The following is a 16,959-nucleotide window of genomic DNA, read 5'->3' on the forward strand; positions in this document are numbered from 1 at the left end:
CTACCACCACCTCCTTCTGGTCAGGGTCCTCTCACTTGCTGCACGTGGAGCCTCCACCCATGTTCAGCCTTGGTCCAAGCCTGGTCCAAGCCTGGTCCAAGGCTGGTCCAAGGCTGGTCCAAAGGCTGGAGTCTCTCTGGTCTTCAAGCACATTCCTCATTGGTCAGCTCATTCTCAGCTGATTGTGGACCAAAAGTGGAGTGATGCTGTGGGTCAGTTATGCAGTTGGTTCCTACTGGCTAATAGTAAAGTCACTTTTATTCAGGAAAGTACATACATAGTTGTTTTACAAACATAATGGTGGATTTAGAGATAGAGCTAGTACATACAATACCTAAAGCCACTAGTACGCATAGCGTTTCGCGCAAGGAGGTTCCACGGTTGGGTCCCCTTGGGACCAGGGGAGCCGGTCGGCAGAGCGGACAGCACGCTGGACTTGTGATCCTGTGGTCCTGAGTTCGATCCCAGGCGCCGGCGAGAAACAATGGGCAGAGTTTCTTTCACCCTATGCCCCTGTTACCTAGCAGTATAATAGGTACCGGGGAGTTAGTCAGCTGTCAGGGGCTGCTTCCTGGGGGTGGTCGAGGACCGGGCCGCGGGGACACTAAAAACCCCGAAATCATCTCAAGATAACCTCAAGATAGTTCCACAGTTGGGTCTAGTTGCCTGATAGTTCCACGGGTTGGGATCAGCTGGCAGTCAGAAAAACAGGTCAGGTGACAAAAAGTCCCCGTGTTATGTTCAGAAATATGTTAGCGCCACACCAGCTGAAGCTGTTAAGCGGGACGTGGGTGGACTGTACTTATTCCTGCCACGCAAGAAGAAGGAGGGAAGGTTTAAAGTCTCCATAGGGTACTTTTAATTACTTTTGAGGCCATATATCTTAGTATGAGCATCCATGGCATGTATGGTACGAGGCGCTGCAACCGACCTAGCTACAGATACCCACAATAAGAGAGGGTCTCAGAGACCTTCGCTGGGTACATTGGTATTAGGCGATCCACGTACCAGTCACATACATTGCAAACAGTTAGATATCAGTTAGGTGTCTAACTGGGACCGTCTGCTATTGTGGGTATTCGTAGCTAGGTCGGTAGAGCCCCCGTCTTGCGCTCCGGTGTTCGTGGGTTCGAGGCTTGGATGGTGCAAGTGAATGAAATGTTATTACCACGTTTATTGTGGTTTGGAATATATATATATATATATATATATATATATATATATATATATATATATATATATATATATATATATATATATATATATATATATAAAATATACACATATATATACTAGATGTGTGTATAAATATGGAATAGTGTGTGCGAGTATATATGTATATCAAGGTAGGCGGGTCTGGCTCTGTAGGGGGATTTGTGATAGTTATTTGTCAGAGGGAGCAACAAAAGTCTGAGCCGCCTCGTCAAGTTTTTACACAACATTGATTGCCATTGATTTTGCCCTGCAAGCGGAAATCCTCGGCTTGAAAAAAAAAACTGCATGTTGGTTGTGGTTGACTGCGGCCGGAGGCTACGGCCCGAGTGATTGGTGATATGGCTTTGTTAGCGAGCCTGTTAGTGGTTCGCCACGTCTACGCTGCGTATATACGCACGAATGCAGCTACCCCGCCTCTCCTTTCCCCTCATCCCTACCCCACGAATCAACACCGACCACGTGCTACTGCGTGTATTTCTGTACTGTCATGATTAGTGGGTACAGGCACAGCAGACAATGATAAAATAGGACCACAAACGTCGACACGGGGGACATCACAGCCGCCACGGGGGGACATCACAGTCGACACGAGAGACGTCACAGTCCGAGAGACGTCAAAGTCCAAACGGGAGACGTCACAGTCGCCACGGGAAACGCAATTTTTCAGACCATGAAGCAGAGATTGTAAACAGTGATATGATAGAGGTTGGAGACCCTCGAGGATGCAAATGCAGAATTTACGATAATTCCATGAAGAGTGCAACACCAGGACTACCCTCATGCAGGTGTAGGTAACGAAGGTGACATTAAGCGGGTCACAGCAAGGATGGTGCGTTATCAACAGGTAAGCTGGTAAATAGGCGAGCTCTGGCATGTTTATCTCCATTAAGTGGGAAGATGCTGATGTTAATTGTGTCTGGGACTTACCGTGAGCCCTGGTGAAGCTGTCGGCGTGGGTGACGATGCTGAGGTTGCTGTGTTGGGGGCACTTGCTGTGGTTGCTGTGTTGGGGGCACTTGCTGTGGTTGCTGTGGTGGGGGCACTTGCTGTGGTTGCTGTGGTGGGGGCACTTGTTGTGGTTGCTGTGGTGGGGGCACTTGTTGTGGTTGCTGTGGTGGGGGCACTTGTTGTGGTTGCTGTGGTGGGGGCACTTGTTGTGGTTGCTGTGGTGGGGGCACTTGTTGTGGTTGCTGCGGTGGGGGCACTTGTTGTGGTTGCTGTGGTGGGGGCACTTGTCGTGGTTGCTGTGGTGAAGTCACATGCTGTGTGTGTTCCTGGTGCGTTGTGGTCATTTTTCCAATTAGTGAAAGGTGCCGTTTTGGAGCTTGGCGTTCCTGCTGTGCCTTCGACGTTAGCTGTGGCTGCAGGAGGTGACGGTGGCCGGAACAAAGGTGACGTACTTCTCCAGGTTCCAACCCAGCGACCACACCCACGCAGTCTGCAAAACAAAGCAATAACACATCAGCCGAACGATCTACAGTAATGGTATCTTATCAGATATTCATAACTGCATGCAAGAAATCATCCATTGGAAGGTGTTGACACAAAATTGATGAAACACCCTCTATGGCATCTCGTAATTCTTCTCAATAAATGGAGCTTAATAACCGGGTAAATGGGTCGGTTTCAGGATCGGATCCTGATCCTTTTGGTGAGTTACTGATCTCAAACTGTTTTCAAACAATGGTTTAAAACAAGCTGTTTATAATTAACTTGTATGCCATTTAAAGCAAGGTTAATCAACGCGCAAGTCATTTCTTGAATAATTTGTATTGTTTTAAATGGAATCTGAGTTATTTTGTTTCATTTGTTATCAGATTAGGTCGGGATTCTAAGATGTACAGGTTTCACTTGGTCGCCTTGGTCATTACACGTGAACTCTGGGTGGAATCACTTGTGGATATCTGAAAATGCTTAATTCTCTTTATTCTTTATTTTTTATAAATCTTTCACAAATGCAATTAATGTACAAATAACGACAGGAACCACAACACCCAGCTTAGTGTGACGTTTTGAGATATTAAAAGTTCCTTATTGTACTGTATGAGAAATATTAAGAGATCTCTGGGTACATTTGTTTGATTGTGGAGCTTAGCTTGGAGACGAGTGTGTGTGTGTGTGTGTGTGTGTGTGTGTGTGTGTGTGTGTGTGTGTGTGTGTGTGTGTGTTCACATAGTTGTACTCAGTTGTGTTGCGGGGGGTTGTGCTCTGGCTCTTTGGGCCCGCCTCTCAACTGTCAATCAACATTTTTTTCACAAACACACACACACACAGGAAGCAGCCCGTAGCAGTTGTCTAACTCCCAAGTACGTATTTACTACTAGGTAAAACAGGGGCATCAGGGTGAAAAGCTCTGCCCATTTGTTTCCGCCTCAGTCGGGAATCGAACCCGGGTCATTAGAACTACGACCCCCGAGCGCTGTCCACTCAGCCGTGAGGCCCCTGTGTGTGTGTGTGTGCTGGTAAAGGCGCGATGCTTCCATCACACACAGTAACTATAACGGATGCGAGCGAGGAGGAGCTCGAGTGACCCAGCTGTGGTGAGGGGAGAGGCGACCTCACGTTATAGAGAGTGAGAGAGACGAGAGAGGAGAGAGAGAGAGAGAGGGGCAGCAGGAGAGGGGTGCGAGAGGGGAGGCGGAGGTGTGGACGAGATATGACTGGTGACGACCCATCGTGGGTGAGAGGGAAGGTCTCTGAGGGGTGCTCCTGCAGGCTCTGGTCAAACACGCCGGCTTCCACCTGGCCGCTTCCTGATAACGAGGCTCTACACACCTGCTCTCCAACGCTACACCCTCCACCATGCCTCACACTACACACCCGCTACATACTACACTCCCTCCAGGACGTTCTACATTACATTCTCGATGCTACACCCTCCAAGAGGTCCCCCCCCCCCCACACACACACACAGCACCCTTCACACTACTCGGAACATCCTTCAGTCTTCACCCTAGCTGACGGGGCCTCAGAACGAACGCAATATTCATGTCTTTTTTTACCATCCTGCCCTCTTCACTGGCTCACGCACTCATTACCTGTGGGCAGGGAGCGTGAATGCACACACGCAGACAAATACACACAAACACACACACGCGCACACATACACATGCAAACGTTAAAGTAAGTGGCCAATCACATACAGTTGAGTGCATAGGTCTATGGACCACCACAATACACCCCTCCCTCACCCCTCCCAATACACCCCTCCTCTACCATCACATCAACATCTGCCATCACCTCTCAACACCACTACCACCATCACTCCCCATCGGCCACCTCCCTCCACAACTTCTAGGCCAGACAAAACCATCACCAGAAGAGTCCACACAACATCTCAGGAAATGCTACAACACTAGCAGAGGATGCATGAAGAGCTGGATCCACACCTCCCTTAGTTACCGGCGCATTTACCACAATCTCCTTCTCCCACCACCACCAGAACCGTCTCCTCCTACCACCACCACCACTCTCACAGCTACCTCAACCGTCTCCTATCAGCACTCTCATATATCAGTGTGTCACCTCTGCCGATTCCTGTTCAGTACCAAATGAAATCCAAATGTTAAGATCTATTATCTCAATGTTTTTGTTCCGGCTTCCTGGAGGAGGAAGGAGGACGGGCGCCTCCTATAGCGAATGACCGCTAAGCTAAAATGTGGAACGTGAAACTCATTCTTTTATATATGGATGAATGTAAGAGATGTTTAAAATATTTTTAGGTAAGGTAGCCCTGCCATGTCCGCTTGAAGGACAGCGTCCGCATTACCACTCCCAGAAACAGATTTAGTTTTTAATCGTTTTCGTAAACACGATCAGGAAGAGTGCACTTGTTGTCTGTTGACACGAATATTATAAAAGCTTGCGACGTAACAGCTACTGTGATCAATCAATGTATCAATGTCTTATTAAATTCATGCCAATCCCAGCAACACCTCACCCGAACACCTCACCACACCACCTCACCCGAACACCTCACCACACCACCTCACCCGAACACCTCACCACACCACCTCACCCGAACACCTCACCCGAACACCTCACCACACCACCTTCACAACCCCACCACCCCACTTCCACTATCACCCCATCTACTCCTCCACTACCTCGCCTACATCTCCACCATCACCCCCTCCTCCTATATCATTACCCCATCATCACCCAAACTTCACCATCAGGCCCCCGCTCCCCATCACCTCCATTAAGTGAAGGTGATACAACTATACATTAGTATCTCCCTCGAGGCTTTTTTTTTGTCAATACGTATTAAAATCCATCCCCACATTTAGCAATTTTTTACTGCAATATTTTTTTTTATCTTTATTTAAGAAAATACAATATAAATTACATATACATAAGTTTTTACAAGGCAATTATACATTACAATTCTTAGTGAACAAGTGTTTCAGTAGTACAGAACAAGATATATTCAATAACATTTTACGCGGTCAAGATGGTACGTTTAACTTCTTAATTCTGTTAAACACGGACATCTTGAGGTCCGTATTTACTCAACAAACTCCCAAGTCAACAACTCTTGTTGCAACCAACCGCTGAGAAAATACTGGTCAAGCCGGACAACATCACTGGACTATTTCTTGGGAAACTCAAGATTCTCTCATCATTTTCCAAGACATTTTCTGAAAACTGCCGCGATTTCAGAGGCCACTAGGGACATTTCCACAATATAGAGTACTTTGAGAATGTTTTTTTTTTTTTGCGCCTTGGAATATAATTGACCTGAAGGAGCCAGCTTGCCCTGAAATCATGAGAGTAATCTGAAAGAGGAGTTAGCTGGTCTTGTAAACATAATGGTGGTGTGATAGACGAGTTAGCTGGCCTAGGAATAATAACAGTAGCCTGATAGAGGAGTTTACCTGGTCGTAGAATCACACTAGGGGCCTGATAGTTAACCTGTCCTGGAATCACACTAGGGGCCTGATAGTTAACCTGTCCTGGAATCACACTAGGGGCCTGATAGTTAACCTGTCCTGGAATCACACTAGGGGCCTGATAGTTAACCTGTCCTGGAATTACACTAGGGGCCTGATAGTTAGCCTGTCCTGGAATCATTACAGTGACCATGACGAGGAACTAGCTCTCCCTGGAACGCCATTAGCGTGAGAAGAGAATCTCAGTCACAAACAGGATAATGAGACTGAAAGAAGCTACAGTTACCAACTCCTGGGAAGATGAGCAATGCTGCTGGTGCGCGAGCAGTGAAGGACCAGGTTACTGTTGCGGGAGTAGTGTGAATGACATCCCGAGTAGTTGTAGTAATAGTAGCAACAGTAGTGGTAGTTCCGGTACACGTGATTTCGTGTGAGCATCCGGGGAACATACGTGCTTGACGGGGTGAGCTGTCATGGGGTTAGTAAAGATACTTAGTTATACTAACGACGTATTAATGGTCAGCAACGCAGGTTGTACTTACTAGCGGGATGGGTAAGGAAGTGTGGGATTTGTATGGTTGGTCACGTGAATTGTGTTGTATGGTTGGTCACGTGAATTGTGTTGTATGGTTGGTCACGCGAATTGTGTTGTATGGTTGGTCACGCGAATTGTGTTGTATGGTTGGTCACGTGAATTGTGTTGTATGGTTGGTCACGCGAATTGTGTTGTATGGTTGGTCACGCGAATTGAATGTCACCAACCATAACTTTGACCACTATTGGAGGTTGTCCAGGTCTTCCGGTTTTCACAAGAGGATCTTCCTGCAGTCTTCCTCTGTTTTTACAGCAGGATCTTCCTGCAGTTCTCCTCTGTTTTTACAGCAGGATCTTCCTGCAGTTCTCCTCTGTTTTTACAGCAGGATCTTCCTGCAGTCTTCCTCTGTTTTTACAGCAGGATCTTCCTGCAGTTCTCCTCTGTTTTTACAGCAGGATCTTCCTGCAGTTCTCCTCTGTTTTTACAGCAGGATCTTCCTGCAGTTCTCCTCTGTTTTTACAGCAGGATCTTCCTGCAGTTCTCCTCTGTTTTTACATTCCTCGTGAGCTTTCCGGGATCTGCTAACAGTCATTGACATGTACGGGGCTCACTCCCTCGGATACGTCGTTCACATCAATTAGGAGCAGCAAATTAGGCCCCACAAGGCTCGCTGCCAGGAGAGAGCCTTGTGTGGACCCAACTTGTTACATTCCTCCAGCTTGAAACCTCCTCTGTGACTGTGACTCTTCGCTTTCTATCCTTCAGGTACTACCTTAAAGAGTTCTGTGTTGTCCCAGTTATCTCAGCCTGTTTCTCCATCTCGTTCACCAGTTTTTCGTGAAGAACAGTGGCATATGCTTTTTGACGAGCTAGGAAAATACTCTTCCCAGCACTCTTTTTTTTTTTCCTGTCATATTTTGGTAGCCGTAACATAGACCTCAGGTGGAGTTTGTCAGGCATGACTTTCCTTCTCTTAATCCATACTGACCTTTTGCCTCCGTTCAGATGCTTACCCATTCTCGACCCATTAGGTTTTCCAGCACTTTACACGGAACACTTGTCAATGACACGAACTAATCTGTAATTTAGCGATTCTTTTCTATCCCACGTTTTTTTGAATGTTGGGACTTCATTTTCCTTTTTTTTCTAGGTGTCTTGGAGCTTTCCTGTCCCAAGCGCTTTATTATAAATTATTTATAATGGGCGACAAAGTACTTCTGCAGCCTCCCTCAGCAGGGGCTTGACGGCTGAGTGGAGAATGCTTGAATTCGTAGTCCTGAGGTTTCGGGTTCGATCCCTGCTGGAGGCGGAAACAAATGGGCAGAGTTTCTTTCACCCTAGCAGTAAATAGGTATCTGGGAGATAGACAGCTGCTACGGGCTGCTTCCTGGAGGTGTGTAACAAAAAGGAGGCCTGGTCGAGGACCGGGCCGCGGGGACGCTAAGCCCCCGAAACCATCTCCAGATAACCTCAAGATAACAATACTGAGATTAAGTCTGGTCCCCACTGACTTTGCTACATATAATCCCTCTTTGTGGTCAGTGGAGTGAGCTATCAGTGTTGCTGTTAGTGGAGTGAGCTATCAGTGTTGCTGTTAGTGGAGTGAGCTATCAGTGTTGCTGTTAGTGGAGTGAGCTATCAGTGTTGCTGTTAGTGGAGTGAGCTATCAGTGTTGCTGTTAGTGGAGTGAGCTATCAGTGTTGCTGTTAGTGGAGTGAGCTATCAGTGTTGCTGTTAGTGGAGTGAGCTATCAGTGTTGCTGTTAGTGGAGTGAGCTATCAGTGTTGCTGTTAGTGGAGTGAGCTATCAGTGTTGCTGTTAGTGGAGTGAGCTATCAGTGTTGCTGTTAGTGGAGTGAGCTAGCTATGAGTGTTGCTGTTAGTGGAGTGAGCTAGCTATCAGTGTTGTGATTAGTGGTGTTGGTGATCAGTGTAGTAGCTAGAAGCGTGCTTAATCAGTAATAAAGTAAGGGCTGTGTGTGTGTGTAGTGTGGTGGTGGTGGTAGGGTCCTCGTTGGAGGTAACCATATCTTAAAAGAAGTATAATTTCATTGTTTCCTCATAACCCCCGCATCTTTCCTCCCCGGTTAGGGTACGAGGGCCGGGGGTACGAGGGCCGGGGGTACGAGGGCCGGGGGTTACGAGGGCCGGGGGGTACGAGGGCCGGGGGTACGAGGGCCGGGGGTACGAGGGCCGGGAGTACGAGGGCCGGGGGTACGAGGGCCGGGGGTACGAGGGCCGGGGGTACGAGGGCCGGGGGGTACGAGGGCCGGGGGGTACGAGGGCCGGGGGTACGAGGGCCGGGGGTACGAGGGCCGGGGGTACGAGGCCGGGTGTGTGGATGACTGCCGGACGTATCGAACAGATGAATGAGGTCTTGCTAGTGGCAGGAGACCGTTCTTATTCTCTCTGGTTTTCTTTGATATCATCTTTCTTCTTCTTCTTTCTCGTTTTCTTTTCTACAGCGGCCAAGATTTATGACCACAGTTTATCAACTCCGCTATCATGATCAGGAATTGTTTGTGATCAGGCCAGAATTCGGAATGATGGAGCTTACGACCTTTAGGACATAAAACTGCCATTACAGGATGAAAGTTACACACCCCAATCCACAAGTCTGAAAATGAAATAATTGACGACGTTTCGGTCCATCGCGGACCATTATCACGACTTGATAATCCAGGACGGACCATTATCACGACTTGATAATCCAGGACGGACCGAATCACGACTTGATAATCTAGGACGGACCGAATCACGACTTGATAATCCTGCACGGACCGAATCACGACTTGATAATCCAGGACGGACCGAATCACGACTTGATAATCCTGCACGGACCGAATCACGACTTGATAATCCAGGACGGACCGAATCACGAATTGATAATCCAAGACGGACCGAAATGTCGTCAAATTTTCTATTTTCAAATTTGTCGGTTGAGTGTCTGTTCAGATGAAAGGCCGAGTGTCATTCATTAATGCTAAACCAATGAATATATTTATCGTACTTAAGACTAATGAGCTTGTTAAAAGCTCACTGAACTGAAATACCAGGGTAGTGCCTCTCCATTACTGTCAACATGATCAGTTGAAGTCCTATACATAATGCAAGAGTTTAGCAAACTTTTCTCGTTCAAAATACCCTTTGACGTCGCGAGTTTTAGCCACACTATTTTAAGTAATTTACCTCCTGAACAATCTTTTTTAATCTAAACACCATTGCTTTAAGGCAATAGTTACAAAACAGGAGCAATGAGAAAGTGATATAATAGTAGTCATTATAACTACTTGGTGTGTGTGTAGAAGACTACAAACACCATCAGGAGCAGACAAATGGTCACTATCTTCTTCCTGAACCTATCAGCATCATGTACACACACTCTCGTATTCTCAAGTCACAACAAACCGCCTCAGGTCGACATGCAAGATTAGCATAAATCATTTTCCTTATATTTCAGTCTCCATCTAGATCCCTAATTTATCTTGAATTGATGACTTCCTAACAGGTAAATCACTGCACCTTCCCATCCCCCCCCCTTCTCCATGCCATTCCTCTGGTTAAAGGTGCTGTTCCATAACTAATATTGCGATAACCATTGCTGAAGAACAAAATATAACAGCATCATCATCACACGCCACAACAGCATCATCAACAGCAGTAAGATGAAGTTCCGATCGTGTGTGTGTGTGTGTGTGTGTGTGTGTGTGTGTGTGTGTGTGTGTGTGTGTGTGTGTGTGTGTGTGTGTGTGTGTGTGTGTATGTGTGTGTGTGTGTATGTGTGTGTGTGTGTGTGTGTCTGTGTGTGTGTGTGTGTGTGTGTGTGTGTGTGTGTGTGTGTGTGTGTATGTGTGTGTATGTGTGTGTGTCTGTGTGTGTGTGTGTGTGTGTGTGTGTGTGTGTGTGTGTGTGTGTGTGTATGTGTGTGTATGTGTGTGTGTCTGTGTGTGTGTCTGTGTGTGTGTGTGTGTGTGTGTGTGTGTGTGTGTGTGTGTGTGTGTGTGTGTGTGTGTATGTGTGTGTGTGTGTGTGTGTGTGTGTGTGTGTGTGTGTGTGTGTGTGAGAGAGAGTTTATCCACTGAAGTGAGGAATGAGACCTCGACCTTGCCACTCTGACCGCTCAAGTAACAGGGCAAGTACTATACCCCAGGAGTGAAGGGTTCAAGGAGTGTCTGCCTAAGCGCTAGTATAACACACACACACACATTAACAACTCAATACCGAGTTGTTAACGTGTGTTTATCCGACAACCAGAGCGCAGCACCATAGTCTCCTGCGACCGACGGATGCCTGCTACTACTACTAAATATACCCAAAGGATTTACGAACAAATTCAATTCTGTCGATAAAGAGTATATATATATATATTTTTCACTTCCCTCTTAACACTATTACTAAATCCAGGCGAGGAAGCATAAGTATTCCGGCGGAAAGGCAATTACGCTAATGCACGATGACCACTTTTTCCAACAGGTGGGTTCATGGAGGTCCTGCTGGTAGTGACGACGAGCGGCTGTACGTTCTGGTGGTGGGACGGGGACCTCCTGCAGGTGGTGACGTGGGGCTGTACGTTCTGGTGGTGGGACGGGGACCTCCTGCTGCTGGTGACGTGGGGCTGGACATTGTGGTGGTGGGACGGGGCCTCCTGCTGCTGGTGACGTGGGGCTGGACATTGTGGTGGTGGGACGGGGCCTCCTGCTGCTGGTGACGTGGGGCTGGACATTGTGGTGGTGGGACGGGGCCTCCTGCTGCTGGTGACGACGTGGGGCTGGACATTGTGGTGGTGGGACGGGGCCTCCTGCTGCTGGTGACGACGTGGGGCTGGACATTCTGGTGGTAGGACGGGGCCTCCTGCTGCTGGTGACGTGAGGCTGGACATTCTGGTGGTGGGACAGGGCCTCCTGCTGCTGGTGACGTGGGGCTGGACATTCTGGTGGTAGGACGGGGCCTCCTGCTGGAGGTGACGTGGGGCTGGACATTCTGGTGGTGGGACAGGGCCTCCTGCTGGAGGTGACGTGGGGCTGGACATTGTGGTGGTGGGACGGGGTCCTCCTGCTGCTGGTGAAACACCTGGTGTGCCCCCCCCCCCACCCCATCACGTGCAGGCTCCCAGCGGAGCATCGAACCACTACCCGGATCTCTTCTCCTCCATGTCATAAAATATTCACACATTTAACACCTCGAAAGTCTCACAATTTCGCTGCTGTAGTTACGTTATTCATTCATCCATTACGCGCTACTCAGGGGGGAGGTTCAGTATTGCTGTGGTCACCAGTAGTGGAGTACTGGTACTAATTGTAGTTCAATAAGTATCGGCACTTTCTGAAGTAATTGTTACAATCAGTAGCTGTTGGTGAAAGTAGCAGCAGTAATAAATATAATTGTTTTTATTGTCTGCTTTTTTTTTTTATTTAAATGTTATACATTGCTGTGTTTATTATACATCATGAATGATTATAATGAGCTGTATTTTGTGTTTTTATATTATTTTATCAATTAATAAAGTACCGAAAATTGCGATAACTATTGTATATGTATAACCATGTATGAATAAACTCTTGATTGAAGGTCGACGTAGCCTCTAGGTAGACTACGGTATACTGCGAGACTCCAGGGATACTCAGTGGCTACGATGGTACTCCTTCCACACTGTGTAGTTATCGTTCCTCACCTTTATCTACATCTATGGTTTACGAACCTGCCCTTCCATCCTACCTGCCCTGGGCTATGCCCTCTTTTCCTGTTTTTCGTCTCCTCCTGCCTGCACTCTCCTCCTCCTTCCTGCCCTCTCTTGCCTGCTTTCCCCTACCTGGCCTCTCCTACCTACCCTCTGCTACCCCTACCAGCTCTCCTCCTCCCCTGAGGAAGAACAAGGCCTCGGCCACGTAGTATACACAGGGCAATAGATAATACTTGGCCTGATCGCTGACATGAGTGGAGAGGTGTGTTTGTATACGTAGGGGAGGGGGGGGGGGTGTCGACGATCATACATACATGTACACAAATAACAAACAATTATAACTATATATATACACCACAAATATGCAGCATACACTAAATACATTCACCAGCAGCACAGACCCCCTTTCCAACAGCAACAAACATCACTGTACAACAGCAATATACATGTCCCTACAACAGCAACATGCATCACTATACACCAACAGCAACAGCATACACCAACAATACACACATAAAACAGTAGTAATACATTTTCTGTTGCCGCAGGAGCTGACCTCAGATAAATATATCATCAATGTATTATTTAGAATATTTCCCTTACCGTGCCATTAACATTATGAGTAATTTCCCTTACATTACCATCATTGATATTTAGTTTTAATCAGGGAGTAATAAATGGTACTCTGTATCATTTATTATGAGTACTGTACTCTGTACTCATGTACCATTGTACCAAGCAAAGGGAAAGTTTCCTTGTGTATTTTCAATGACAGTCATAGGCTGGGAACCGACGGCTGAGCGGGCAGAACACTGGACGCGTGATCCGGTGATCCCGGGTTCGATCCCGGGTGCCGGGGAGAAACAATGGGCAGAGTTTCTTTCGCCCTGATGGCCCCCCCCCTGTTACCTAGCAGTAAATAGGTACCTGGGAGTTAGTCAGCTGTCACGGGCTGCTTCCTGGGGGTGGAGGCCTGGTTGAGGACCGGGCCGCGGGGACACTAAAGCCCCGAAATCATCTCGCAACGACTACCACGCATCAAAAAGTGCAACCCGTTCTCGCACTTTCGTATAGTCAATATTGACTTATTAAATACGTGCATATGTGACATACTAATTTATTGTAAATATTTTAGTTTAACTTGAAAAGCTTCATAGAAAACACAGACCTTACATAACCTTCTTAGTATGTTAAGATAAGCATCTTATTGCTTCGTAATTACAAATATTACTTAACCTATTATAGGTATAGGTTAAGTAATAATTGTAATTACGAAGCAATAAGATGCTTATCTTAACATACTAAGAAGGTTAGGTAAGGTCGGTGTTTTCTATGAAGCTTTTCAAGGTAAACTAAAACATTCACAATAAATTAGTATGTCACATATGCACGTATTTAATAAATCAATATTGACTGTAAGAAAGTGCGAGAACGGGTTGGAAAGTGAGTGGGTCACAATGACCATCAGACCAGCAGGATAAGGCCAAAGGGATGCTCTCAGACGGGAGAGAGCTGCAAGCTCGCTACCATGAGGTCTGTTCAGCGTGTGTAAAAGAAGCGAAACACAGCATCGCATCGTCCAGCTCTTGACAGCTCATCAACACACCACCAGGCTCAGGCCTCTGTCACTCCGTTTCTAGAAAACGTCGCATGTTTTCTAGTGTGATGCAGCGAGTACCGTAGCTGTTGTCACAAACTGTCCCGTGAAGCTTTTGTCAGTAAAAACTTATAAGTTTTCAAGACTTTTGTTGGCTTGGTGTCACGCTGGCGCCATGAAGTGAGGGAGTCGTGTCACGCTGGCGCCATTAAGCAAATGCGTCATGTCACGCGGACGCCACGTAGTAAATGCGTCATGTCACGCGGACGCCACATAGTAAATGCGTCATGTCACGCTAGTGTCACACAACACATATTCAGCGCTCACACCGTAATATTGGCGTGGCTGGTGTCACGCCAGCACCTGTTTAGGCTTGCATGTGGCTGTGTTTATGCATGGAAATGTGGGCCACTTTGCCTGAGAACTCGGCCCCTTCTCTTGGGTTGCCACAACGTCCAAAATGCAATGTAGTACTAACCTAACAGGAAATGTACACACCCAAACAACCCACCTAGCTTATCATGCCGTTGTACAGAAAACGGGGATATTTTGAGAGCCGCTGCTTTTCATGGTACTTTGTAATTTGTACGATAGGGACCATAACGTACATAATAAGACGTGTTAGTTGAGAGAACGAACGGGTTAGGAGAATTCTCCACTGTTAATCAATCAACTGTTACTAACTGCTACTAACTTTTTTTCACACACACAGATACCCAGGAAGTAGCCCGTAACAGCTGTCTAACTCCTAGGTACCTATTTACTGCTAGGTAACAGGGGCATCAGGGTGGAAAGAAACTCTGCCCATTTTTGTTTCCGACTGCACCGGGAATCGAGCCTCGGATCACAGGACTACGTATCCAGCGTGCTCAGCCACCAGCTCCCCCACACCCTGTGTGTGTGTGTGTGTGTGTGTGTGTGTGTGTGTGTGTGTGTGTGTGTGTGTGTGTGTGTGTGTGTGTGTGTGTGTCCGTGTCCGGGGCATGAAAGAGCTTATGCATATGCACCTTAACGTGTCTGCACGCGAGTGTATGCGTGTGTAAAATTGCACGCAGTATGCTTATCAAGAGAAATAAGTGACAGCAATTTGTAATCATGAATAATAATAATCTTAGTCGTATAATTTCCCTTCTAGTCATCCCTACTCCCCGACCACCTCCCCCCCTCTCCCCCCTCCCCCCCCCTCCTCCTCCCCCCCCTCGTTCTATCCACACAAATGCCATCCAACAACCATCCATTGACCCTCCAGCCACGTCCCTCTGCAAGATCTCTTCCTCAACAAGCCCTCTCCACACTCTATAGCTATCCACTGCAAGCCCTCTCTATCCATGGTCTATCCCCCTCCACTCAACCCACCCTGCAAACGCCTCTTCTGCATCCACTCGCCTACATTCTCATCAAGTCACCTGGTCTCAATCTTCATCAACCATCAACGAACAATTACTCGATTCACCGCACAAGTTCGCGCCAATCCGGATAATTCCCCGAGCGAGTGAGCGAGAGAGAGAGAGAGAGAGAGAGAGAGAGAGAGAAATGTGTGACGCTTAATGTATGTCAGCCCCATGGGGCAGTGAGGCGCTGTTGTGTTGTGGGGACTACCTCCGCCCCCTACGGCCTGCACCATCCCTGCCCCCCCCTCCTCCTCCACTCCCACGGCCTGCACCATCCCTGCCCCCCCTCCTCCTCCACTCCCACGGCCTGCACCATCCCTGCCCCCCCTCCTCCTCCACTCCCACGGCCTGCACCATCCCTGCCCCCCCTCCTCCTCCACTCCCACGGCCTGCACCATCCCTGCCCCCCCCCTCCTCCTCCACCCACACGGCCTGCACCATCCCTGCCCCCCTCCTCCTCCACTCCCACGGCCTGCACCATCCCTGCCCCCCCCTCCTCCTCCACCCCCACGGCCTGCACCATCCCTGCCCCTCCTCCTCCTCCACCCCCACGGCCTGCACCATCCCTGCCCCCCCCTCCTCCACCCCCACGGCCTGCACCACCACCCCCCCCCCCCTCCACCCTCACGGCCTGCACCACCTCCGTCACCCAGGCACCTGTATTGTTCACCACTATGGAGAACGTAATGATCCTGCACATATATATTGGAAAGCCAACAGTTAAAACATTTTTAATGAATCGCCGTACGTGGAGGCTTCTGTGTATGGACCAGGCTGGCGGGAGCGGGGCGTCGGCTGCTGCTGGTCGACAATAGAGTCTCTCTGAACTTTTACATATACCAGCGAGGGAATGGTATAACTGCAGTGAGGATACGTAATGGTACACTATCAGCTGTACCTACCTGAAGTAGGAGGTAGCAGGTTACGTCCACAGCTGAGAGAACACAGGCAATGATCATAGCGAGACCGCATGACATTGTAACTGGGACAAGTATGCAAGTTGCAAAAAATGATTGATATCATTTGGATAGAGTTCGACTCTAGAGTAACTCTGGTGAGCGACAGGTTGAAGCTGACTAGCAAGGGAGCCAACCAACATCCCTAAGACCGATTTCGCACCTATCTTGAGGTTAACTTGAGATGATTTCGGCGCTCTTTTTTTTTTTTAGTGCCCCCGCGACCCGGTCCTCGACCAAGCCTCCACCCCCAGGAAGCAGCCCGTGACAGCTGACTAACACCCAGGTACCTATTTTTACTGCTAGGTAACAGGTAACCTATCTTGAGGTTAGGTTATCTTGAGATGATTTCGGGGCTTCGCGTCCCCGCTGCCCGGTTCTCGACCAAGCCTCCTTTTTGTTACACATCCCCCAGGAAGCAACCCGTAGCAGCTGTCTAATTCCCAGGTACCTATTTACTGCAAGGTAACAGGGACATCAGGGTGTAAGAAACATTTTGCCCATTTGTCTCCGCCTACACCGGGGATCGAACCCGGAACCTCGGGACTACGAATCCGAAGCGCTGTCCACCCAGCTGTCAGGCGCCCTACCTACTCGTTCATCACTCCTCTGCACGGGCTGGGGGGGGGGGCGGCGCCTATATCAGTTTCCGAACTCTGGCCAACGAAGAGAGAGTTGTTTGGCGGTCTTACTG

The 16,959-nt window shown here is 48.2% G+C and overlaps 1 protein-coding gene across 3 annotated transcripts in view; it reads right to left on the reverse strand.

The window, feature by feature from the left end:
- The window catches only part of LOC123761457 (cell adhesion molecule Dscam2), a 335,111-nt gene that overhangs the window by 62,429 nt on the left and 255,723 nt on the right, over positions 1-16,959 (reverse strand). For all 3 annotated transcript variants that reach the window (XM_069313061.1, XM_069313058.1, XM_069313071.1), the window contains exon 4: positions 2,143-2,653. In XM_069313061.1, the coding sequence (XP_069169162.1) occupies positions 2,143-2,653 (511 nt within the window). The remainder of the gene's footprint in view (positions 1-2,142; positions 2,654-16,959) is intronic.

This window comes from Procambarus clarkii, chromosome 7 (genome assembly GCF_040958095.1).
Source record: "Procambarus clarkii isolate CNS0578487 chromosome 7, FALCON_Pclarkii_2.0, whole genome shotgun sequence".
NCBI lineage: Eukaryota > Metazoa > Arthropoda > Malacostraca > Decapoda > Cambaridae > Procambarus > Procambarus clarkii.